Raw genomic sequence first — 27,505 nt, 5'->3', positions numbered from 1 at the left:
ATTTCATTTCTGCCCCTAAAATTTAAGCACAGAATTGACAGCTCAGGGCAACGCAGCGATTACAAGTATTTAGCAAATTTCGTTGTAAACTGTCGGTGTTAACCGAAACTTAAACGTGTTTACTTGACTCTGTACAGCACTGTCCGAGAACAAAAGCTAATTCCTGGTAGGTGGGGCCTGGCCTGTATGGCTCAGGATTGGCTGAGACGCGGCAGGCCTCGCCCTCGTCGAACAGATTCGCCCTTGGGCGGGGCTGTGTTGGGCGGTGCGTGGGCGGGGCGAGGCGGGGCGGAGCCAGGCGGGCTTGGCAGGCCGGGCCGGGCGACCTCCCGCCCACCGGACTCACGATTGGCTGAGGCTCCGCAGGCTCTACCCTCGCGGGCTCACTGCGCGCGATTGGGCGGGGCCGTCCCGTGAGGCGCGTGGGGCGGGCGGGGCTGGAATTGGGGTTGGGCTGGGGATGCTGCGGCTGGGCGGACCTGCTAGGCTTGGGCTGAGGCCGAGGGATGGCGAACGTGCGGGTGGCCGTGAGGGTCCGACCTCTCAGCAAGAGGTGAGTCTGGAAGGGAGGGGGCTCCTGAGGCGTCATATGAACTGAGAGGAGGGCGAGGTCCCCGCCTCTCGCTCAAGTGATTCTGGCGCGGAGAAGTCAGACACAAAGTGGCCCAAGGGGCCAGGGTCCGGAAACCCTAAAAGCCTGGCGGGACAAAGTTTCGGTTAGAACTTTCGGGTCTCGTCCTGGGGTATAGTGCTTACTGGATTGCGTCAGCGGTGGGCTGCGCTGTGTCCGTGTCCCTGGAGTCCTGTGAGCAGGAGTTTTGGGGGACCACGGCTCAAGTCTTGATGCATGGGTTGATTGGGCCTTTCTCACTGAGTTCGCTGAGAAGGGCTGGGAAAGTACCCGGGGAGAGGAATGGGCAGTGTCTTCCTTCTCTTCTTGGTGGCTCTGGAGTACCTGCGGGGGCTGAGGCAGAATTGTGTGTGCTCCTGAGCGCACATTGGTTTCTCTGCACAGATGAGGAGAGAGCCAGATTGTAAAGCGTGAGAGGGAAATTGAGGCCCAAGGAGAGCGCGGTTTCATCCCATGCGCGGTAGCAGAACTGGGTAGTAGAAGGAAGTTATTCTAACCCGTTTCTTCAGTGTCGTCAGTGCTTATTTCCTCATGGGCTAATCAGATCCATCATCTCTCAGCTCTTGAGGCATCCCATATCAGGCGACATAATTTCTTCCCTTTTTCATGGATTTTCCACTCCTAGGTTTGGAAAGCCAGGGAAGGGCTGGTATTTTAATTGTTTTTATTTGTTTGTTATCGTTTTTTAATGTGGGGCTCCAGCTCACCCAGAGATCAGGAGAGCAAGAGTCTCATGCTTTACTGACTGAGCCAACCAGGAGCCCCTGAACTGTGTGTGTGTGTGTGTTTTAATTTTTTAATGTTTTATATTTTTGAGAGAGAGAGAGAGAGAGCGCGAGCAGGTGAGGGGCAGAGAGAGGGAGACACAGAATCTGAAGTAGGCTCCAGGCTCTGAGCTGTCAGCACAGAGCCCAACATGGGGCTTGAACTCACGGACCATGAGATCATGACCTGAGCCGAGGTCAGATGCTTAGCCAACTGAGACACCCAGGGGCCCCACCCCTGTACCGTTTTTTAAAGAGCTATTAGAGTTTGCTGATAGGTATAGAAGGTGTAGAAAGAACACTGAGAGCAAAGGACTTCAGTTGTTAGAAAACCCCCTTTTGGGGAGAGGATGTGTAGAGGGAGGTGAGTGAGAGGAGACAAAGCTGGCAGAATGTAGTTTGGGACCATAAGACATATAATGGAATTATTTGGGAGGTTTAAAAATTTTCCAGGACATAAGGTGGCTTGCAAATTGGGCAGAAGGATAAACAAAAATGCATTGTCTCCCATAACAAAATTTGGTACTAGCAGGGATTATTTTTGTCCCTGGTATGGTGGTGATTGGTTTTGAAAAGTCATACAATTGACAGAATAATGAGGAGAGCAATGGGATGAGGGAAAGAAACAAGAACAGAAAAGAAAGTAGGGGGGCGCCTGGGTGGCGCAGTCGGTTGAGCGTCCGACTTCAGCCAGGTCACGATCTCGCGGTCCGTGAGTTCGAGCCCCACGTCAGGCTCTGGGCTGATGGCTCAGAGCCTGGAGCCTGCTTCCGATTCTGTGTCTCCCTCTCTCTCTGCCCCTCCCCCGTTCATGCTCTGTCTCTCTCTGTCCCAAAAATAAATAAACGTTGAAAAAAAAATTAAAAAAAAAAAAAAAGAAAGTAGGAAAAAGGCAAAAGAGATACAATGAAGAAAGAAGGAAAGCAGTGTATGCCTGAACTGCTGTGTTTAGATTGGTAAGTGGTTTATGACATCGGGCTTCTGCATGATTGAATGTGGTGACTTATGGTTGAGGAGTTTTCATAGGTGCAGCTGCCACCTTGGAGGTAGCCTCCAGCTCATCTTCTTTTTGCAAAACTGTTCTTTTAGGGTTCTCAGGATAATTACCTTGAGCACCCCTAACAGTAGCCTCTCAATTCCTTGAGTGCTAGGAATTTATAATAGTGTGGATTAGATTAATAAAACGCTGTTGTGGAGCACCTGGGTGGCTCAGTCGGTTAAGTGTTCAACTTCCACTCAGGTCATGATCTCCTGCGTTGGTGAGTTTGAGCCCCAGGTCTGGCTCTGTGCTGACAGCTCAGAGCCTGCTTAGGATTCCAGGTCTCCCTCTCTCGCTGCCCCTTCCCCACTCCTGCTCTGTCTCTCGCTCTCTTCAAAAATAAACATAAAAAAACTAAGAAAATGCTTTTGAAATTGAGTTATTTGCAGCCATGGTAGAGAGTAATTTATCTCATCAAACAAAAGTGAAGGTGAAAGAAGGGCACAAAAGCTTACTTGCTTTTAGTTTAGGTTATGAGGCTTGAGCATCAAGAGGTAGAATGCCAATACTGCAGATATCCAGGTGTGAATAAATTATATGAGGCTGAAGATTCAGGAGCAAATATGGATAAACCCACTGTGACTCCCCAGCTAAGAAGTCGAGACCACTCCTGTCTTTTCAGAGAATCCTGCAGAGATGCAGCTATACCCAGGGTTTGTTAACTTCCACTATCTTTGCTGAGGTTCATCCAAATGTAGGGAATCTGCTAATTATGTGGTTTGTTCAAACTTCAAATAAGTCACTGGCACGGATTCAGCTAATAGTCATTGGATATGATGTACTTGTGAAGAAACCTTAGAGATCATCTGGTCTAAGCTTCCATTTTTTGTTTTTCCGGATAAGAAAATGGTCTTGTTTAAGGTCTAAAAGTAGGTAGAGTCAAGATTGCAGTCAGTAGACAAAGTTGTTTCTTCCTGAGACGACCGAAAAGTTGCGCCTCTTGATCAAATGCCTGTTGGCTTAATAGGACTGGGACTGACCATAAGTAAAATGATAATGTGGGAAATGGTTTTGATTCCCTCCCACTCCTCACAATTTCCCATAATTAGAAAATCTGTAGCTCATTATGTGATGCTCTTCCTTGCGTATCCAGAATCATTCATCATTGAAAGAACATGTTCTCTTCTGTCAATATTGTAGGCTCTGGTATACTCCCCACTGCCCTGTCAAAAGTTACTGTTTGTATACTATATTCCCTTTCTGTGGGTCGTAGGTTTTTTTTTTTTTAATCTGTAAAATAGGATAACTACTTCAATATTTTTTTATGAAGATTAAATGAAAGAATACATTAAAAATACCTAGGGCTTGGCTCATTTTAAGGGTACAAAAAGGTGTTCGCTATATAATTTTTAACAATTATTTTTATTACTCCTTATACTTAGATGTCTTTTTTTTTTTTTTAACTTTTATAAATGATTAGATAATAAGTGGTAATGGCTTGCTTATTTTCCCCTCTAGGACAGTGATTCTCAAATTACCGTTTGCATACAATCCACCTGGGGAGCTTGTTATAACGCAACTTGGCTTGTTGTTCCCCACCCCATAACGCAACTTGTTAACAGGAATTCAAATAAACCCACCAACTCAGTTAATTCTGATGAAGGTAGCCTGTGGACCACACTCTAAGAAACATTGTTGTAGGAGTAAATGTGTAACTGAGGATTTATCCCTGTGCAAAGGGAAATTCATTCTAAGAAATAAATGCCTCTTGGTAGAATTCAGGACCCCAAGGCAAGTGTTAGTAGCGCCATTCCGTGGCATAAGGCTCCATCTCTGCAGACTTTCGTTGAGCTCTGTGTGGCCAGCTCCCCAGTTGAGGTTGGTGCCCTTTCTTTCTGTTCAGTGTTTTTTTAAGTTTGTTTATTTATTTTGAGAGAGAGAGAGAGAAAGCGTGAGTTGGGGAGGGGCATAGAGAATCTGAAGCAGGTTCCACACTATCAGTGTGTAGCCCGACACAGGGCTTGAACCTATGAACCATGAGTTAAATGCATAACCGCTTAACCGTTTGAGCCACCCAGGCGCCCCTGTTCTGCTCAGTTTTAATTCTCCCTCATTTTGTTTTAGAATTGCTTGGAATCCCTAGGTTACCAATGGCAGTGGTCCAGGCCTGGAAGAGTCAGCATCTTACCCTTATGATTTGTATCTTTCTTCCAAGAAGACAAATTCAGGATGTTTCTTTTCAGGCTGCTTTATATGAGAGAGTCATAGATGAATCCTCAAGAAAGGGTGTACTTAGAAAAAATTAGGTAATAGATTTGGAAAAGTTATTGCATGATTTTTTTTCTTATTTTCTTTATTGTCCAAATTTACTACAATATGTGTATTGCTTTTATAGTGGGAGGAGAGATAATAAAATGTACCTTAGAATGAAGAAAGGAAAAAAAATGTTACCATGTAAAATGTTAACAGTAAAGATGAAAGATTATCTTTAGAATCATTGAGGGCTGATGAGCAGGGTATGGTTTATGATCCTGGGGGACTAAGTATCTCAGGTGCCTTGAGTACTATCTAGTATAAAATGTGAAAGAAAGAGCATCAAGGCCTTGAGGAAATTTAGGTAACAGACATGTTACTACATGGGAGAGGGAAATTTCCCACCCAGGGCTTTATCCCAGACTCACTCACCAGTTTAAAAAAATAATCTTAGGGGTGCTTGGGTGGCTTAGTCGGTTAAGCATCTGACTTTGGCTCAGGTCATGATCTTACAGTTGGTGAGTTTGAGCCCCACTTCGGGCTCTGTGCTGACAGCTCAGGGCCTGGAGCCTGCTTTGGATTCTGTGTCTCTCTCACTCTCTGCCCCTCCCCCACTCACGCTCTGTCTCTCTCTCTCAAAAGATGAATAAACGTTAAAAAATAAAATCTTAAATGTAAAGACCCTTGTCTCACTATGCCTCTCCTCCCCTCCCCAAACTCTCAAGGTCACATCCTCGGAACCATGAGGAAGGATAAAAATGAGACAGAACATATTTTCTTAACTTTCAGGTTCTAGGCTAGGAGTAATTTATTTAGTTGATTACTTTCATTATAGTGGGGGAAATGCCAATGAATTTAATTCTCATCTGCCATTTTGGCTTTCACTTCAGCTAAAAGGATTTCATATCTAGAATGGAGTATTTTCTGTTTATTTTGGGCTTCAGGTGTATGGATCACTTGAATTAAGCCCATTAAAGTAAATTTAGGGGTTGGTTGGTTATGTAGTTTTACTACATAACTGCTACATAGGAAAATTCTTGGGAATCTTAGCTCTCATTCGGATTTAGGAAGACAAAAGGAAAGGATTTGGAAAATGTGTTCTCAGCGTCTCAACAGAGAGGACTCCAAAACCCTTTTCATTATTATCTGTGCTCAAAATCCCAGAAAAATGAGAGGGGATGACTTGTGCTCTGAGCAAAGGGTACTCTGCAGAGTTTCAGGCCTGATTTCTAAGGTATGGTTAAGAGCCTAGGCTTTGTGGTCAGATAAATCTGGGTTTAAATCCCAGCTCTGCCACTACTTGATGTGTGAGCTTGGACAAGTTACATAATTTCTCTCAGTTTCAGTCTTCCATTTGAAAAAATGAAGATACGGTAGGAAGCCATGTCAGGAGGGTGTGTTAGCGGTAAGATTGCATAAGATGAAGCATAATATGACTGTACCTAATACAGTGCCTATCACATGGAGGGTGCTCAATAGTGGTAATTTTTAGCTCTTCTAGAGCCAATCTAATGATCTAGAGAAGCACGTCTGCCGGGGGACAGCTACTTAGGAGACAGCAGTAGGGAAACATTTTGTCCCAATAACGCTGGTCTCAACTTCCCTTTTCTTGATTTTTTTTTTTTTTTAAAACAATGTTTCTTCTCATATGAGTTTGGGTCTTTTTTCTAGGGAGACCAAAGAAGGGGGAAGAATTATCATGGAAGTTGATGGCAAAGTGGCAAAAATCAGAAATTTAAAGGTAAGCCTGAAATTGTTTTTCTTTCTCTTTCCACTGAGGAGTTTGTATGATTACAGGGGCTTCTGGGATAAAGATGTGTTTAGGGTGGAGGATTGGGAGAGGGAAGAGTTATAACCTACTACAAAGCAAGTATAAAAATAAGGCAGGAAAGAAGTATAGGAATTGTGGCACGGCAGCCCAAGTTCTGTCAAATAGGGTGCAGATGTTTAGAAACTGGTTGGTAATTGTTTATGGGCACCATGGCCAGTTTAAGTCATGCTGGGTACATCTGTGGTTGTACTTAATTCGCCTGACCACGAGTTAGATTTTGTCCCAAGTCCCTCATTTGATATCACTTAATTTAGAGGCATTACTATAGATTTTAATATGCATCAGATCTCAGAATGGAGTAGGTCACTATCCTGGGGTCTTGTTACAGATTTTCTTTCACAGATCTAACTGACCTTTGAGTCACAATTGGACAAACGCTGGGAACTTCCTCCCCCACCCCACACCCCCTCCCAGGGCTGATTTCCTCCATCCTATTCCTTCCTTTACCAGAACAGTGGAAGTGGAAGAGTTTCTTTCTTTCTGGGCCTTGGGGTGTGACGGAGGGAAGCTGGCCATGTGACTGCTGCTATAGACAGCTTGCAGGTAGTATTAAGCACTCCTGAGAGTGAGGAAGCTGACTTGCATGAGTGAGGGTTATCAAGAACCCAGGCCTTCCAGCCATGCCCACTCCTGTGATGTGATGTGATGTGATGTGATACGATGTTTCCCTTGACAGCAGCTCTGGGCTAAAAGAGAACAGGACCTGCCAAACTTGCAACAGGAGCTCCCCAGGGACAAAAGACCTTTTATTCTCTGCTGTCTCTTATTTATGTCTCTGTTGCTTAAACACTTCAGGGGCTTTGTTCTGAAAGGTGAGACTTTTGGTTTTTAAGAATAAATCCTGGCCAGGACCAAACTCTAATCTGCCCCCTGCACACCTCCTTAGCTGTCTACTTCCTTGAAGTCATTTATCCACTAAAAATTTCTTAGTCATTCTGACAGCCTCTTTCTACTGTAGTTTATGGTGACTAGTGCTGGGGGTTGTCTATCTCTGTTCAGAGTCTAAATATTAAATAGTAAGACATTTCTGGGAATAATACCATTCTCCCCAGTACCTGGGAGTCAGTGTGGTTCCAAGCTCTGGCTCTACCCTCATCTACCATGGGCAGTTGGGTTGGTCCTCGCTCTTCTGTCCATTGTGCTTCCTAATTCGCTAGGGGTGGATACCAAGGGACCTCTGTGAAAGCCCTCAGTTGGTAGACTGTCAGGCCCAGGCACCGAACTACACATGCACTCCTAGCGTCCTTTACAGAAATGCCTGGAGAAAAAATGATAGTGATAAAAAGATGCTCCGAGAGGGAAAGACTTTCTCTCCTAAGCTGCTCTGTGCTTGGTTCATATATAGGCAGATAGGTGACAGTATGATAGGCACATTTAATTCTCCAGGGGTTTTAAATGAGGAAATGACAAAGGTTACTTTTTTGTCTTCAGGTAGATAACATAAAGATTTTCATGACCAGTTCAGGTCTCTCTAGCTATAGCAGGGAGGAACCAGGTGGCACTGGCTAGATTCTGATATTATGATAGAAAAGACTATCCTATGTTTGCTTTTAGGTGGACAATCGACCGGATGGCTTTGGTGACTCCCGGGAGAAGGTGGTGGCATTTGGCTTTGATTATTGCTACTGGTCTGTCAACCCAGAGGACCCCCAGTATGCATCTCAGGATGTGGTAATGTCATTTTCCCTTCACTCTCCTCAGTTCTGACTGTATAATTATTGGGAAATTAACATGGGGCCTGGCTATTTCTTACTTTAATATTTTGGTCAGAAACTAATTATGTTCTCCTTTGAGAAATAGTAGTAAAGGCTTCGGTTGCAGAAAGAATAAAGGAAATGGGAAAAGACTGCTTGCTCAGGTCATGAAAGTTGGCTAGTGTCCATTTAGGCTTGGGCCACAGCAAGATTCAGGGGGGTAGAAATTAGTTCAGGTAGTGTTCTACTCCTACGGCAGATAAATGGGCTCACCTAAAACTTGGCCTTTGGTATATACAGCAAAAGGACCCAGGAATCCTAGAGGCTAGTATCTTTGACACTCAGGCTTGTTCTTATGGTCCTAGGCTGAGTGTAAAAGGGCTAGACATCTAGTCTGGCAGCCTGCAAGGTATGTGAGAAGTGAATTCTATTGATCTGCTGAGGATTGAGAGGACCAATCAAGGCCTTCCCAGCAAGAGTGTCGGTCACCCTTCCTGCCTCTGGTAGTTCTACTTAGCTCTCTCACAAGCTTCTGAGGCAGCAGGTCTGGCCAGCTGAGTCTACAGGGCTTCTCTCTGTTTCTGTGAAGCAGCAGCATTGTCCTTATTGGAGCACTGTTGAAGGTCATGCATTCAGTCCCCATGATGGCCTGCAAACCTTGCCCCATTGAGTTTTATGACCACAGACAATAGCCCTCACCTCAGCAGTTACCAAGATACTTTCTATGAAAGTCCATCCCTAATATTAGAAAAATCACTTATTTGGCCTTCTTTGGGTCAGTATCATCATACCTACATATGAAAGAACCAGTATACGAATAAGTCCTTAGGAAATACCACTGGAAATGGAAATATTTTGGGGGGAAGTCTGGAAGAACATTGCCTATCAGTCTATATACTTTTCCTTAAATGTTTATTTATTTTTGAGAGAGTGAGTGCATGCGTGAGTGGGGGAGGGGCAGAGAGAGAGGGGGACAGAAGATCTAAAGTGGGCTCAGCACTGACAGCAGAGAGCCTGATGCAGGGCTCAAAGTCACCAAACCATGAGATCATGACCTGAGCCAGAGTCGGATGCTTAACCAGCTTGGCCACCCAGGCACCCTGTCAGTCTGTTACTTTTGAATAAAAAGCTAAAGTATGTTTTCTGCTAAGTGTTTTAGTTTTTTGTGAACCTTTTTCTGATTATGCCAAAGAAGCAATGTTATCAAGTTTGAGTGACTTAAAACATGAAAAAAAATACGGGGGGCGCCTGAGTGGCTCAGTCAGTTGAGTGTCTGACTTCAACTCAGGTCATGATCTCATGGTTTGTGAGTTCAGGCCCTGCATCGTGCTCTGCTGTCAGTGCAGAGCTGGCTATGGCTCCTCTGTCTCCCTCTCTATCTCTCTCTCTCTCTCAAAAATAAACATTAAAAAAAAGAAGTTTGAGTGATTTACAGTACTGATTTTTTGCCACTGCAGACTTCTGAGATGATTGAGTAATTTTAAAACATGGGAGTGTAATTCCCCCATTCTTCTCTTCTGAGGGGAACATGTGGAAACAAGACCCTAGACTACTGTGGGATTTGTTGTCTCTGTGGGCCCCTTCTGTTGTAATATGAGCACCCTATATTTGTAATCACAAGGCGTTTGCTGTAAATGCTTAGCAGAAAACGTCAGTGTGGATAGTATCTGGTCCCTACCATATTTTCTGTCCTTTGGAATATGAAGGCGCTGGCATGTCCAGGCTTTTCTTTTGGACCTTGATTTTTATCCTAGCACTCAAGCATGTATGAAGTATCTGATTCCTGGTGTTTGTAACTGTTCTACTGACATCCTTCATGCAGAGGCAAGAAAGGAGCTGACTTTCAAATAAGAGGATGGGACTCCTTCAGCCTTTCACAGTTGTGACTGCATATGTGTCATAGAAGACAGTGGTCTTTATTAGCAGAAAGTATGAGCATTCTAATGGCTGTTTCAGTCCTGCCTGGCTATAGCATACCTAGATATGGATATAAGAAAAGTTAACCATTTTGTGTAACATTTGATAGAGTAATAATCTGGGTCAGTGATGTATGTAAACAAAACAAAACTACGTATCTGTATCTATATATGTCTCAACAAACTTGGGTATAATTTAAGTGTGCATTTATATAACGTAAGTATAAGAATAATCTGGTGGGAAGCCCAGAAGTCCATAGTGGAGGGGGTCATAAATATGATTCTTCTTCTCTTACTTGGTTTGAAGTTCAATGGAAAGATCAAATGGGATTTGGACAGGAAGCCTGTGCAGAGAGATAAAACCAGTGTCCCCTGAGGTTTATTCTGACTTGTTTATTAATGTTTAAGGCCCTCATCAGTCCCAAGGGGAGTTAAGATAGGAGATAGCAGGGAAGGAGCCTCTGTCACAAGCTAAAGTAGGGCCAAATGTCCCTGAATAATGGCAGAACTCATATGCATATAAGTTGGTCAGAGAGACTCATTGCTTTAACACAGAAATTGGAGCCCAGACTTAACCCTGAGGTCACCAGGATAGGAGGGGCAGACTGTCATAAAATTATAGGACATGGGGTGGAAAGATTTTTAATGTCATCCAGTTCATCCTCTCCCAAAGTACAACATAACATTTGTGATCATATTTTGGGGGTGGAGGTGAGAGGGGGCAATTTTATTTTTATTTAAAAAAATTTTTTTAATGTTTATTTATTTTTGAAAGAGAGACAGAATGCAAGCAGGGTAGGGGCAGAGAGAGAGGGGGAAACACAGAATCCAGAGCAGGCTCCGAGCTTTCAGCACAGAGTCTGACATGGGTCTTGAACTCATGAACCGTGAGATCAGGACCCGAGCTGAAGTCAGACTACTTAACCAACTGAGCCACCCAGGCGCCCGGGCAGTTTTACTGAAGTATAATTTAGATACAGTAAAATTCACCTTTTCAGTGTACAGTGTGCAGTTCTCTAAGTTTTGACAAACACGATTGTGTAGCTTATGCTATATTCAGTATACAAAACAGTGCATCATTCCCCAAATCTCTTTATGTCCCTTTGCAGTCAAACTGTTCTTACCTCTAGGCCTTGGCATCTGCTAATCTGTTTTCTGTCACTACAGTTTTGTCTGTTCCCAAATATCATGTAAATGTAATCAAATAGTATGTAGCCTTTTGAGTCTGGCTTCTTTCAATTAGCATGATGTATTTGAGATTCACCTCTGCTGTTATGTGTGTTATCTTATTCTGACCTTGAATCAGAGTTACTTAAATCATCTTGGCCAGAAGGAATCTTGTGGCTTTGGAAACACCGATTCTAACTCCAAAGAGCAAGGGACCAAGTCCCTGTAGGACTGAGCCCTCTTCATCCTTGGCTCTCTTCCTGTTGTGAGGAAGCACTGTCCTTACCCACAAAAATACAGTACTGATTTCAGAATATTCAAATATTCTGAAAACATTCCCCCACTGGCTGTAGGAGGATTTTGAGCAATATCATAGCCATTGCTTGATAGATGTTGGCAAGAATGTCATCTATTAAGTGTCGGTGCTGCCTCATCACAGTCTCTTAGAATGTTAGAGCTCGAAGGGAACTTAGCAATCATCTAGGCCAGAGCTTCTCAACCTCACTACTATCGATATTTTGACCAGATAATTGTTTGCTGTGGAAGTCTATCCTGTGCACTGTAGGGTGTTTAGCAGCACCTCTGGCCTCTACCCTCTAAATGCCAGTGGCAGTCCCAGTCAGGAAAATAAAAAATGTTTCCAAACCCTTCATGTTCCAGATACAGCTGTGTGATTTATATGGCATTATATAGGCAGTTAAGGCCCAAGTGGGACCGGACCCATGCTTCTTATGGTGGTCTTTTCATTGCACTGTACTCTTCTACCTCCCTGTTTTTATATTTATTTTATGATCTGAAAAGATAGGTTCAAGATTAGCATTTCTTAGTGTTTTAGCACTTCGTAATCTTTAGTGGTGACACGCTTGATAAATAGATCAGGCATCAACAAACAAGGGCCTCTAGAGAACAAGGCACTACTGCAAGTTCTAATGAGAGGCTGCTTTATTTGTTAAATATCTGTAGTTTCTAAATGTTTATCATTCCATTTGATCATCTCCCAAATCTGTTTAGTCTATTCTATATATTCCATCTTATAGATAAGGAAACTATAGTACATAAATTTTATGAGACTTGCCCAAATCACTTAACCAGTAAGTGGTGGAGCAGGGATTCAAATCCAAGACTGTCCAATTCTAAATTGTATGTTAGCAAGTGTCGTTGACCCTCACTGTTAAAGTCTCATTTAGTCTACTAGAGACCTGGTCATCTCTTCACACATATTATCTGATTTAATCCCTTCAGCAGCCTAAAAGGTAGAAGATTTTATCCTTTGATAGTTGAGGAAATTTAGGTTTAGGTTACGTGATCTGCCCAAAGGTCACACAGTAAGAAATGAGTCTTAGATTTGAACACAGGGTTATCTGAATGCAGAGTTCATATGATTTGCTCCAATACAGTATAAAAAGAAAAACAAAAGAGATATAGGAAAAGGAAGAGATGGTAAATTAGGAAAGAAAAGAGATGGTGAAGAGAGAGAGAAAAGACTGTAGTGAATGGGCGGCGGTAGGGGATCATACCACCTGTCTTGTCCATTACCCTGTGACCTTGGTGTCATTAGCTTCCCGTTCTAAAGACAGGTCAGCGTTGGTCTAAATTGTGTTTTTAGTGTTTGTTGATATTTGGACTTGTAGTCAAGGCTTTTCTTCAAAATGGGCCTACATTTTATCTGGCTTGAATCTGTATTAAAGTTAATCCAGTTTCTGAAGTTAGACTTGGGTTTGAATTCAGGCATAGCCGCTGATTAGCTGGCTGGCTTTGGACAAGTTACTTAAATTTTCTGAGTTCTAGTTTCTTGAGCTTGAGTTACTGTGAGGAGGAAATGAAATAATTAAGTTCCCAGACCAGGGCTTGGCAACTGCAATTTGATAAGGGGGTTCCTGAGTACTGTGGCTTGGTTCCCTATGGTGATTACCCTATCACAGTACAAAGGAAGTGAGGCTCAGGCTGCTAAGAGCTGAACTAGACTTGAAAATCTCTTCTTTGAATCTGGTTATGATCCCTTCTGGATCAGCTTGCTGCACTTGGAAAATTAACTTCCCTTCCCTTCCTCCTGGTCAGGAATATCTGTTGGAGTGGGAGTCCTCTGCTCAAGTGTATTGTGTTTGGATAATTTTGTGTTTGTAAAAATTTCCATGAAGAGCTGAGCTTTAGCTCAGCTTTACCCACAAAGGACTGTAATTGGCTGTCAAAACAAGTGCAGACTGAGTCAACAGAAAGCACGTCCAGGAACAAAAAGCTACCCAGCCCTTTGTGGAAAGCAGTTGCTCCTATTCTCCTGGGAATCTTTATTTTAAAATGGTCAGTTATTTGGCTGAAGCACTTGTATCTTTTCCAGATAAAAAATCGTGTGAGTGTGCAGGAGATTTCCTCCTCCTAACCACTGGATCCAAAACTGAAATTATAGCAGCAATGTGATTGTGCTTTTGTTTTTATATTATTTAATCTCCACAGTGCACTGAATACCAAACAACACACATAAGTACATCCATTGCCTACCCTCAAAGAGCCCCAGAGGGGGTGCGGGGAATGTGTGTGTGTGTGTGTGTGTGTATGTATTCCTCAGAATTTTCTTCATGCAGAATCATGTCATCTGTGAATAAAGACAATTTGGCTTCTCTTTTTTTAAGTTTATTTATTTTGAGAGAGAGAGAGAGAGAGAGAGAGAGAGAAAATCTCAAGCAGGCTCTGAGGGAGCAGCACAGATCTCCATGTGGGGCTTGATGTCTCAAACTGTGAGATCATGATCTGAACTGAGATCAAGAGTCAAATGTTTAACCCACTAAGCTACCCAGGCACCCATTGCTTCTTCTGGACATTAGCTTGAGGATGTTAGAAACTTGGAGTCTTCAGAGCAAAACCTCACATGCCCCTAAAAATGGTGAAAGGACTGACTACAGGAACCAACAGGAAAGCCACTATCAGTATAGTATACCTTGTATGCATTTGCTTGTGATTATTTAATGAAGAAATGTCAGTTCAGAGACGGGACGACAGAGAGGTAATAATAATGTTTAAGTACAGAACATGATGATTTTAACAGTTTATGAAGCATTAAACCAGTTGGTCTTCATTTCCATTAGTACAAAATAGAGGATTTCAAATTAAATTGTAGCGGATTGTATGTAATTAGGGCATGAAGAATAACTTGTGCAGAGTTTTTGAATCCTTATATGTGGTTGCTAGATATTTATACTTTAGAATTCCAGAATGTTGAGGGGCACCTGGCTGGCTTATTCAGAAGAGCATGTGACCTTTTTTTTTTTTAATTAAAAAAATTTTTTTTTAATGTTTATTTATTTTTGAGAGAGAGAGTGTGAGCAGGGGAGGGGCGGAGAGAGGGGAGATACAGAATCTGAAGCAGACTCTAGGCTCTGACCTGTCAGCACAGAGCCCAACATGGGGCTTAAACTCACGAACTGCAAGATCATGACGTGAGCCGAAGTCAGACACTTAACTGACTGAGCCACCCAGGCACCCCATTTTTAAATTTTTTAAAATGTTTATTTATTTATTTGAGACAGAGCAAGTGGAGGAGTAGCCGAGAGAAGGAGAGAGAATCCCAAGCAGGCTCTGCACTGTCAACCCAGAGCCCAGTGTGAGGCTCTCACTAACCATGAGATCCTGACCTGAGGCGAAATCAAGAATCAGTCACTTAACCGACTGAGCCCTGAGCATGAGACTCTTGATCTCTGGGTCATGAGTTCAAGCTCCACTTTGGTTTCAGAGATTACTTAAATAAAAACTTTAACAAAAATACAGAATATTGATATTAGAAGAATGCTAGAGACGATTCAAGATACTTATTTTAACGATGAAAGCCTAGAGAGACAAAAATCAGTTACGGGATTTTTTTTTTTTTTTTTTTTTTCTTTTCGGCTAGTCCAGAATTGTCCTTAATGTTTCAGGGAAGTGCCTGTTGCTTATTCTAGTGATGAGGGTCATCAACTGCAGCACAGTGGTTCCTGCATGGCAGAAAATAGGCTGCTTAGCAGAATCCCAACGAAAGCTCTTGTTCTTTAGAATGTTTCTGTTCTTGGCTCTGTACTTATTCAAGTGAGGAAATGGCACTATTGCCATCTAGTAGCACGGGGAAGTATTGAGTGCCTACTATGGATTCTCTGATGTAACTGGGCTGTGATTAGATACTGCTGGTACAGAAGCAGTGTTTCTCTCTGGGGACCCCAACTCATTATAAGATGAAGACAGATGATCTATTACTTCCTCAGAACACAAGTAGAGTGAGGTAGAGAAGTGGACTATGACCCTCACTTCTTTTATGCCTTACTTGTTTTGTATCTTCTGAGCTTAGAGTGTGAATGAAGGCTTTGGGGACAGAGTAGAGAAGGTGGAAGAGTTACTGAAACTGAGGAGGGACCTTAGAGGAGCAAGAAGAGGGGAAAACATGAAGAAGAAACTACAGTTAAAAGGAATTTGAGAGTTTACAGAGGGGGAGATGCTGTTAGGATTGTACTGTTCCTTACGGTAGGTATTATTATCCCCATTTCAGAATAGAAACCGGCTCAGATAGTTTGGATACCTTGGTTTAAGGTCCTACAATCAAGTCATAGATCCAGGATTCAAACCCTTGACTGTGTGACTCCAGAGTCCAAGGTTTCGAATGCCACGCCACACAGAGCTGCACAGCTCTATTTCTGTATTTCCAGTGTCACACAGTTTATTTTTTTTAAAGATTTGATTTACTTAATTTTTAAAGTTTATTCATTTATTTTGAGAGAGAGAGAGAGCAGGGGAAGGGTAGAGAGGGAGAATCTGAAGCAGGCGCTGCATTACCAGTGCGGAGCTCAGTGTAGGCTCAAACCCACAAACCGTGAGATCATGACCTGAGCTGAAGTCAAAAGTTGGATGCTTAACCCACTGGCACCCCTTAAAGATTTTATTTATTTATTTATTTATTTATTTATTTAAGATTTTATTTTTAAGTAATTGCTACACCCATTGTAGGGCTTCAACTCACAACCCTGAGATCAAGAGTCACATGCTCCAGTGACTGAACCAGCCAGTTGCCTCAGTGCTGCACATTTGAAATGACCCATCAATGGTTATTGGATTAATTATTCAATTTATGGTTCAGTGGGTGAAAGACAAATTAGGACTCTGCCTTCTTGAATCTTGCTACCTGTTTTGAGAAGACTTGCGGTTTACTTAAGTTAGAGAACCAAGTACTCCTATCAGTTTCTCTGGGCATCTCTTTTCCCTAAAGCATGTATGTGTTAGGGGAGCTGGGGAGCATGTGGGCGTCAAAGCATTTTCTCATGAATATTTGCAGAGCTGTGTACATTCCATCACTCGTGCTATTTCTTCCCAACCAAGATGGAGCCAGAAGTAGAAGGGAGAGAAGTTTATAAGAAAAAGCCTTTTTGTGCAATAACTGGATGAGGCTGTGCAGGCACAAGTGGGGGAAGGGAGATTATCATGAGTGTTTCATTTCAGTATGTTACCCCTGCCAGCAGCACAGCTGCTCAGCTACATAAGCATCGCCATGGGCTGGATTTTAAGGCAATAAGGTCATTCTTTTGGCTTCATCTAACACATTTTTCCTCTCCAGAAACTTGATTATGAATCTTTAAAGAGTAGCTTTCAGACTTATAAAAATCTGAGGAACTGGGATCTTTGAAACTTAATGTTTGCTGCTGGTGCTGGGTTCCTGTACAAAAACCAGAGAAATCTTTTAAAATGCAAAAGCTTGATGGCATTTTTTTTTCCTCCCCTGTGAGCCAAGGGTAACAGAAATTTCTGGTACTGTCTGGGTCCTTGAGTCTAGGCCGGAGAGAGAAGTTATCTGTAAGGGAGGCATGCCCAAAGCTTAACAGTCACTTGTAGACATGGGGCAGCCTAAGTATAAATATAAATAGGGTTCCTGAGACAGTTGTCCTTGACATTACCCAGAAGTTCTCTTGCTCCTGTGTGCAATGCTGACAAGTTGCCCCATATGTGCACTCCCTTTACATTTGAATTTGTCCTGAGTTTTAAAGGATCGTCAATTAAATCCTCGAAGAAGAAAAGTGTGATGGTGATTGATTACTTTGAGAGTTTTTTTTTTTTTTTGTACTTTGAAAGTTTTTGGAAAAACAGATTTACAAAATCGTCTAAAGGAGGGGATATACAATAAACAGCAGCCCTTTGAACAAAAGTCTACCACAGTAGACACTCATGTACAGGCGGACTGATAATGGTAAGCCTCTCCAGAGGAGGCCACCTGGTCTGCCTTGCCAGGTGCTAAATTCTCTTGCACATACATACTTACACAGTAAGTCTGTGTCCAAGCACCCTCTCAGCACCATGTCAATGGTCCTCTGTTTGGGGGAGCCAGTCCAGCTGACCAACAAAAGGCCCCTTCTAAGTACAGTGTTCTGAAAAGGGTTCATGAAGTGTGGAGAAAGAAATGGGATTGGTTTCTCCCTAGTTTTATACTCAGCAGAAAGCAGATGACTGCATAAAAGTGTTGACAAATTGATTAGTTTATTAAAATACTTTGCTATAAAGGCAGTACAAGCTAATTATAAAATGTGCAAATAGTAAAGAAGAGTATAATGTGAAAAGTAAAGAAAACCTTCCCCTTCCAGGCCTCCCCTCCTCCCCAAGTCTTACTCTAGAGGTAACCGCTGTCTACAGTTTCTTTGGTATCCTTCCAGACATTCTGTAAACATAAATAAGTGTGTATTATATAGCCTTTTAAAAAGGTGGAGTTTACACTATACATACTATTTTTCAATGTGCTTTATTCTACTCAGCTTAGGTTGGCCCTAATTTATTTGCTATACATATGGTTCTATCTTGTTGTTTTAGTGCTACATAGAATTTGATTGTATAAAGGTATTACAGTTAAACTAGTTCTCTAGTAATGGACAATTGGGATATTTCCAGGTCTCTTCTGTGATACACAATACTGGAATGAGCATCTTTGCATTTTTGCGAGTATAACTGTAAGATGCATTTCTAGAAGTGCTGTTGCATGTTCAGAGAGTTTGTGCATTTCATTTATTTATTTTTAAATGTTTATTTTGAGAGAGGGAGAAGGAGCTTGCATACGTGAGCTGGGGAAGGGCAGAGAGAGGGAGAGAGAGAATCCCAAGCAGACCCCTTGCTGTCAGCGCAGAGCCTGACATGGGGCTTAATCTCATGACCATGAGATCACGACCTGAGCTGAAACCAAGAGTTGGATGCTCAACCAACTGAGCCACCCAGGCATCCCAGAGAATTTGTGCATTTTAAATTTCAATAGATTTTTGTCTAATTGCCTTCTAAAAAGATTGTACCAGTTTATACCCTTTTTTTTTTTAATTTTTTTTTCAACGTTTATTTATTTTTGGGACAGAGAGAGACAGAGCATGAATGGGGGAGGGGCAGAGAGAGAGGGAGACACAGAATCGGAAACAGGCTCCAGGCTCTGAGCCATCAGCCCAGAGCCTGACGCGGGGCTCGAACTCACGGACCGCGAGATCGTGACCTGGCTGAAGTCGGACGCTTAACCGACTGCGCCACCCAGGCGCCCCAATATACCCTTAACAGAATACCCTACTGTATCCCTTGTCAATACTAGGTATTACCAAACTTTCTAATCTATGCCTATCTACTACTACTAAAAATAGTATCTTGTTGGCTTTGCTTTTCTTTCATTATAATTGAGATTGAGCATCTTTTCAAGTTTCTTGGCCATTTTCGTCATAATGTGTTCATATATTTTCCCCGTTTTTCTGTTGTCATGTTCATCTTTTTCTTATTTGTAAGAGTAGTTAGCATATTAAGGAAATTGATCCCTCTGTTTCAGATGCTGGAAATATTTCACATTTTTACTTTTGATTCTGTTCATGGTAGTTTTTTGTTTTGTTTTGTTTTGTTTTTTGTCTTTGTGTATATGTCTTTTTTATTTTTCATTGCTTCTTTTTTAAAAAATATAATTTATGGTCAAGTTGGCTAACGTACAATGTGTAAAGTGTGCTCCATTGAGCCACGAGATAATGACCTGAGCCCCACACACTCAGATTATGTTTACCCAGCACATAGCATATGCCTGACATACAGTAGATAAACATTTGTTGAGTGAATGAATGCTGTTGCTGCAACCTTGTAGCCCGGGATACTCAGCCTCCTTCCCTCTGGTTAAAAATCTTCATGGCCCCAAATTATCTAAAGTGAAAGTATCTATCCTCCCTTTTCTGTTTCTGGAATGGGAGTAATGGCATGGCCTCTATCTGCTGGGTATCCAGGATGTTCTTGAGGCCACTGTGCCACTACACAAAAAAACAGAACAAAACAAAAAAACCCCTGTGATTAGCCTCCATATCCCTTGGAGTTTGGAGCAGCTCAGAGGTGGAATGTGGGAGTCTGGCCTCCTGGAACACTTGGAAAGATGGACATTCTAACTTCCTCTTAACTTCACCCTGGACTGGCACCACCGAATCCACTCAAACACATCTTGTACGTTTTTATTCTTGCCTTACAATCTTTGCTTAAGCCTTTCCCTCTGACTAAAATGTTTATCTACTGTATGTCAGGCATATGCTAGGTGCTGGGTAAACATAATGTGAGTGTGCAGGGCTCTCAGGTCATTATCTCACGGCTCTTGTGTTCAAGTCCTGCATCAGGCTCTGTGCTGACGGCTCAGAGCCTGGAGCCTGCTTCAGATTCTGTGTCTCCCTCTGTCTCTGCCCCTCCCCTGCTTGTGTTCTGTTTCTCTCTCAAAAATAAAAACGTTAAAAAAAGTAAAAAAAAAAAACAAAAAACCCAAACATATTGTGAGTGTGTGTATTTATAAGAGACAGAGTTTTGCTCAGTTTTTTTGTTGTTTCTGTTTTGTTTTGTTTTGTTTTGTTTACCTCTGTTGATATAGCTCCTTTTCTGCAGATCAGATTTTGAGCAAATCTAATGTCTCATTCAAATCTCCTTTTCTAGAGGTTCTAATAGGCTGTAGTGCCTGTATCATCTTTCTGACTTCCTCACTGTTACTTGGACACGACTGCCTTTCTTTGTTTCCGGACCCTGAGCTTGGGACCATGGTATCTCCATTTTTACTGATTTCTCAGCAGCCTGCCCATGGGGCATCATACAGATGTATCTGTTCTTGTTCCAGAATAGTAGAAGTGTTCTGATTTTATTATTTAAGGTACTTTCTTGTAGAAAAATAGCCTCCCAGGAAAACATTGCTGGTTTTTCCTTCTGGATATGCCTGTTGAGGTTTACTAAATACTGTGCATATCCAGATGCCTCTGTACCATGAGAGGTAGAGGACTTGCTTTCTACTCTGGGAATACAGATGTAGAGAGTCTAGGGCTGTTCTGCCTTGCCTCTCAAACTGTATTGCCTAGAGCTTGTTAGAAATACATTTTCAGACCCAACCCAAAGGTGCTGAATCGAAATCTGCGTTTTAAAATGTTTAGTTTTGAGAGAGACAGAGTGCGAGCAGGGGAGGGGCAGAAAGAGAGGGAGACACAGAATCTTTTCAGATTCAGGTCTGAGCTGTCAGCGCAGAGCTGGACACAGGGCTTGAACCCACCAACTGGTGAGATCTTGACCTGAGCCGAAGTCAGACGCCCAACCTACTGAGCCATCCAGGTGCCCCTCCAAATCTGCGTTTTAAAGAGATCACCAGGTGATACATATGTCCCTGAAAGTAATTAAAATTAGAGAAGCAGATTTAGAACGAGGAGGTGTTGAGGTAGAGCTGAAGATGCTGCTGGCCTGAGGACTACACTTTTAGTAACAAGACTGTAGAGTATGTGATACATTCCGCTTTAATTTATACAAATCTGAATAGATGACTACTTTTCCCAAGGCCTAGTTAACTGTGCTTTTGTTTGGGCTATAAAATGTGGACTTCATTCTGACTGAAATTTCTCTTACTAGTCTGTCTGGTTGACTGAAGAAAGAAGCTGTGTTAGACTCTCCCATATCCACTTACATAACTGCCATTTCAGGCAAACCTTGATGACTTTTGGTTTAGTGGAACAGATTTTATATTATGTGATTTAAATATCCTTGATGAAGTTTTGGAGAGATGGATGGGGAATTCATAGAGTCTGGAGCCAACGGCCAAGAAAGAATTCTTGAAGACATCTTTGGTGCAAAAAGGTGATTTTATTAAGGCACGGGGACAGAACCCCATAGGCAGGAAGAGCTGCACTGTGAGTGTGGGGGGTGACCAGTTTATCGAGTTGGGGGATCTAGAGGGAGTTTCCAAATGCTAAAGACTTTACTGGAGGCCTAGCTGTTGTTAAGCTACAGTTGTTTTCCCTCTAGCAAGGCATTAACATTAAGACGTTAGGGAGTTCCTGGACTTTGCCCTATTGGTAGGATTGCCTTTTTCTGGTAGAGATTCTCATCAGTTTGACTATTTGTTTTTTGTCCTTTCTTGTTTTTTTTGGGTGGCCAGAAGTGTCATGTATCCTACATGTCCCACCTGGGCATTGGGGGTGTGCTAGCTTGTGTTTTGCCCCCTATCCTGCCTCACACTCCCTCATCAGCCTCAGTTTCTTTACCTTTCAAGAGGGAGCGGTAATTCCCCCACCTACCAACACTATAGGAATATTGTTAGAATAAAATGAAGTATTATGCTTGACACGACTTTGGAAAAGAGTAGAAACACTAAATAAATATCACTTGTTATTATTACTAATGCATTTCATTCTCTATTGTTTCTTTTTTTTTAAATATTTATTTATTTTTGGGAGAGAGAGAGAAAGAGAGAGAGAGGGAGGGAGGGAGGGAGAAAGAGAATGAGTAGGGGAGGAGCAGAGAGAGAGGGAGACAGAGTCCAAAGCAGGTTCTGCACTGTCAGCACAGAGCCCAGAGTGAGCCTCGAACTCATGAATGAACTGTGAGATCATGACCTGAGCTGAAGTTGGACCCTTAACCAACTGAGCCACCTGGTCGCCCCTCTTTCTCTGTTGTTTATGTACCAAACAAGACAGTCTCTCTGCTGAGTTCTATATGTTGCCAATGAAAGTATCTTCTCTTAATTCTTTAATAAGAATATTTTTCTTCTAAAAATACTGTATTAATTTTTAAAAATAGGTAATATATGCATATGGCAGAGAAAAAAAACAGTACGAAGGACATATAGTGAAAATTAAATCTCTTTTCTATCTCTAGCCAAACTCTTTCCCCTATACTGAGGCAACATTGTTATCAATTTCTCATATATATATTCCCAGAGAATTCTATACAAGTATAAGCATATAATTGTATATTTCTTTTCTTTAAAAAATTGGAGCATACACATATTATTCTGTATCTTGCCTTGTTCAGTTAATATATCTTGGAGACATTTTCATATCCATATATAATTATGTCTTTTTTTTTTTTTTGATGATCACATAGTAACCTTCTGTGTGAGTATACCCTAACATATTTGCTACTGTGAACTTTTAAGCTATTTATATCTTTATAGTTAGAGTGAATTTTTTTGTAGGCAGCATATGTGTTTTCCTAATCAGACCATCTCTGCACTTTAATTGGGGCTATTTAGACCATTTTCATTTAGTGTAATTACCAATACAGGTTTGACAATCATTTTGTTTGTTTTCTGTTTGTCCCATCTGTTCTTTTTTTGTTTGTTTTGTATTTTTTTTTATTATTATTTTTATTTTTTTTGGGACAGAGAGAGACAGAGCATGAACGGGGGAGGGGCAGAGAGAGAGGGAGACACAGAATCGGAAACAGGCTCCAGGCTCTGAGCCATCAGCCCAGAGCCCGACGCGGGGCTCGAACTCACAGACTGCGAGATCGTGACCTGGCTGAAGTCAGACGCTTAACCGACTGCGCCACCCAGGCGCCCCTGTTTTGTATTTTGTATTTTGTCTTCTGTAGTCTACCTTTTTTTGGATTGGTATTTTTTATGATTCCATTTTATCTTGGTCGATTTATTAGCTATAACTCTGTTTTGTTAGTGGTTGCTTTAGGGTTTATAGTATACATTTCTAACTTACTGCAGTCTACCTTCAAGTGATAATATACTACTTCCCCCCCTCCCTTAAATCAGGTACATTAGAACAGTTCTTTTTCTCCACTCTCAGTCTTTATCCTATCAAGTCATACACTTTATGCCTACATATGTTATGAACTCTATTATATATTAACATTTTTGCTTAAGCAGTAAATTATCTTTTAAAGAACGTAAATAAGAAAAAAATCTTATATATTTACCCACGTAGTTACCAGTTCTGGTGGTCTTCATTTCTTTTTTGGATCCATATTTCCAACTGGTGTCCTCTTCCTTCTGTCTTTTAATATATTCTTTAACTTTATTTTAGCTATCATATTTTGCAGAGATGGAGACTATGTTTGATTTATATCCCACAAACTATATAGCATTATGACTCGTGTCAGCAGATGATTCACATTGTTTTGTGATTCGCTCTATGGACTCTAGCAGAACAAATTTTAACTTAGCATTTGTCTCCTAAACCAAAGGCAGCCAGAGCCTTTGTCAGGCACAGTTGATAGTATGCTGTGGCTTCTAGAGTATGGGCAGAAGGCTTTTCCATATATTCTAAAACCAAAAAAAAATCAGAAATTGATAATTTACTCTAACAGTTTAGAGCATTTCCAGATCTTGGCTGTCCAACATCCTTGTTGTTGCTTGCTGTTCTTTCTGAACTGCATTTTTGGGGATAGGAATTTAGTCTCCTATTTTCTTTTTCAGGATCTGAAGTTAGGGGTGGTCACTGTGGTATACTGGATCTAATCTGTGATTTACATACATCTACACAAGCTCAGCTTCCAACAAAAATAGCCTTTTTGGAGTTCTGAGCTAGTGTGAGGATGAAGAGGGAACAATATGTTTATATCTTTGTTCTGTCTACCTCTACTTGGTTGGCTCCCTTTTCTGTTACCTCTCCCTTAAACTAACATTCAATTTGATGTCTTTTATTTGTGAAAGTTCATTAAGTTCATATAATATGTGATTATTTTTAACTTATTCAATAATTCATTCAATGTATATGTGCTGAAAAATATGCCAAGAATTGTATGAGGCACTGGAAATAACCAGTAAGAACTGGACACTGTAGTTACCCATTAAAAATTCATAACTCTTTTTTTCTTTTAAGTTTATTTTGAGAGAAAGAGAGAGAGAGAGAGAATCTCAATCAGGCTCCATACCACCAGTGCAGAGCCCAGCACAGGGCTCGATCCTACCAGCTGTGAGATGATGACCTGAGCCAAGGTCAAGAGTAGGATGCTTAAATGACTGAGCCACCCAGACACCCTGAAAATTCATAGTTCTTGAGAGAGACAGATCCATCAAGAGTTAATTCCTTCATGGTGTGGTAAATACTATAATATATATTTTAAAAAGTTTTTTTTAAGTTTATTTGTTTATTTTGAGAGATAGAGGTGACAAGTGGGGGAGGGACAGAGAGAAGGAGAGACAGAAACCCAAGCAGGTTCTGCACCATCAGTGCAGAGCCTGACTCAGGGATCAAACTCCCGAACTGTGAGATTATGACCTGAGCCAAGATCAAGAGTCGGACACTTAACTGACTGTGCCACTCAGGCGCCCCACTATAATAAATATTTTAATCAAACATTTGAAAAAACTTAAAGAGGGACGTAGGGTTTTTTTGTTGGAGAGGGAAAGGGAGGTTGTCAAAAAATCTAGTTCACAACAGGATTGATATATTCTGGATTGAATAGGATCTAAACCTAGTAGTTCTCTTCCAAAGGTAGGAAGAACTTTTCCTCTTATGACTTGAAAGTGGTGCTTCACATACATAGATTTAGCTACACAGCTTGGTGAGTTTCCAAAAAGACCAGAGACTTATTCAAGTATCATGAATCATTCACTAATTTTAATTGGAGCTCCCTTTGGATTTCATTCTAGATACCATTTAGTCCTATAATAAAATAGGTATGTGAATTATTAGATTGAAGCTGGCTATTTAGCATGCTAACCTGATGTATGATTAGTATGGAGGGAGCTGGATTCAGTGAAAACCTCTCTTCTTTCTGCAGGAAAGGCAGTTGATGGTTTCTCATTTTTCAAGTGTAAGTCATAGTGGCATGAGCTATTTATAGACTTACTTCCTCCCATAGACTGAACACAATAGAAGCCTGAAATCAAATGGTGACCAGATGTGCTCAGGCACCCCTCAGTTTGTATTTATTTTTTTTTTTTTTAATTTTTTTTTTCAACGTTTATTTATTTTTTGGGACAGAGAGAGACAGAGCATGAACGGGGGAGGGGCAGAGAGAGAGGGAGACACAGAATCGGAAACATGCTCCAGGCTCTGAGCCATCAGCCCAGAGCCCGACGCGGGGCTCGAACTCACGGACCGCGAGATCGTGACCTGGCTGAAGTCGGACGCTTAACCGACTGCGCCACCCAGGCGCCCCATCAGTTTGTATTTAGAAGTTGGAAAAGGCAGAGCTCCTGGGGAATTGGTCTCTGGGCAAAAGCAGATGGACTCACTCATAAAACCATCCTCCATATACAAACAGCCCCTTACATCTGGTCTCCAGGAGTGGAAGAGGTAAACAGAAGAGCGTGTTAAACTCTTTTTTTTTCTTCTCTTCCTAGAAGTGGGAGATATTCCTTTGTCAGTCCTTTCATTGCTTAGCTTTTATCTCAGTAGTTACACAGTTAGACAAAATACAAATACTTTATGGGGATATGTGTTGAATTGATGTGGGAGGAAGAATTAATACAGCTTGCATACAGTCAGTATAGATAGTGGTTCTCAGCTCAGATAAGGAGATCTGAAAGGAATGGGAACCCTTAATTACTTTTTTCCCCTTTACTATTCCTCTACCATTAAACTAACCCCATCTTGTTTGTGGTGGTGGCGGTTTGGTTTAAAGCACAGACATGTAGTGGTTTCTGATTGGTGCTGCTTTTCCTTTTCTCCCACATCAGAGATTTTAAGAAAATAGAAGCAACCCTCTCTTCAGTAAGCATCTGGAAATATTCTTATGTAGTTTAGAGATTTGGTTTCAGGGTTTGGAAAAGTTTTATTTGATTTTGGAAAATGTTTTCATGACCAACTTGCTTAAGTGTGAAATGAGAAAAAAAAACACCATTTCTTGAGAACCTATTCTGTTCCAGGTACTGAACTGAGTCCCTAACTTATGATCTCATTTGCTCTTCACAACAACCCTGCAAAGTGGGTTATTATCACCTCTACTGCAGAGACATGAAAACTGAGGCTCAGAGAGGTTAGGTAACTTGACAACAGCCACACTCTTAAGAGGTGGAGCCCTGGTTGAAACCCAGATCTGCTGCCTTCAAAGCCCTTGTTCTTTTCACTACACCCTGCTTTCTGCTATGTGAGCTAATTCCTCCTATGTGCTTCCGTCTTAATATTTGAAATATGATATGAATTAGCTGACGGTTAGAAAATCTTGGGCTGTTCCTGGGTGGCTCAGTCAGTTGAGTGTCTGACTCCAGCTCAGTCATGATCTCACAGTTAGTGAGTTTGAGCCCCACGTTGGGCTCCCTGCTATCAGCAGTGTGAAGGCTGCTTTGGATCTTCTGTCTCCCTCTCCCTCTGCCTCTCCCTTGCTTGCTTTCTCTCTCTCTCTCTCTCTCTCTCTCTCTCTCTCTCTCTCAAAAATGAATAAAGCATTAAAAAAAAAAAAAGAAAAGTTTGGGCTGTTTAACTTTGCATTTACCGTAGGAAAGGACTCCAAAGTCATGAATAAGAAACGTTTGTTTGCAAACCTTCGTATTGATGCCTCTCTCGGAGATATGGAGAACCCCACCTATTTTTAATTTTGTATCTGAAGCAAGTGCTTGCCTGTAGGTGCAGTCAGGGTGTTTTATTCTGAATCCTGTGAATAGCCATAAGTGACCCAACTACTTTCTGAGACACAAGAAATAGTTCACACTTCATGGCAAAGAGGTGGTTCAATTCACCTTTTCTAAGTGGGGCCAGGTTTTGAAGTGGACTTCTTTATTTTATTTTTTTGAAGTGGACTTTAAGTGATGAAGTGTAACCAGAAGTGTCCATGAAGGAGTCTGGGATCTGTGCACTAACCCTGTCTGGCAGTGTGGTCCTTTTTCTTCCTGGCACAGCCCAGCATTTCCTGGTACCTGGTTTGTTTGTTTGTTTGTTTGTTTGAGTAGGTCTCTTATCTGTCAGGAAACCCTCAGGTGTCCACTGTCATACTGGGGAGGGAAAGAAAGAATGCAGGACCTCTAGATTGAATCCAGGAGAAAGAATCTTTTCATTTCATTTAAATGATTTTGTTATCTAGATTTATCTTAAATTCCACCAGCTTTAATTTCCAAGTATTTATTTTTCAGCAAAGATGA

At 41.6% G+C, this 27,505-nt stretch overlaps 1 protein-coding gene across 1 annotated transcript in view; it reads left to right on the top strand.

The window, feature by feature from the left end:
• The first annotated feature begins 474 nt into the window (after positions 1 to 474).
• Positions 475 to 27,505, top strand: part of STARD9 (StAR related lipid transfer domain containing 9) — a 122,762-nt gene continuing 95,731 nt past the window's right edge. The window contains exons 1-3 of the mRNA XM_047075224.1: positions 475 to 553; positions 6,299 to 6,368; positions 8,013 to 8,129. Coding sequence (XP_046931180.1) covers positions 507 to 553; positions 6,299 to 6,368; positions 8,013 to 8,129 — 234 coding nt within the window. The 5' untranslated portion in view covers positions 475 to 506. The remainder of the gene's footprint in view (positions 554 to 6,298; positions 6,369 to 8,012; positions 8,130 to 27,505) is intronic.

This window comes from Lynx rufus, unplaced genomic scaffold, assembly GCF_022079265.1.
Source record: "Lynx rufus isolate CCGP_SWC_20201006 ecotype Redwood Valley unplaced genomic scaffold, mLynRuf1.p SCAF_13, whole genome shotgun sequence".
NCBI lineage: Eukaryota > Metazoa > Chordata > Mammalia > Carnivora > Felidae > Lynx > Lynx rufus.
Note: the sequence above shows the minus strand (reverse complement) of the source record. Positions and strands in the feature narration are given on the sequence as shown.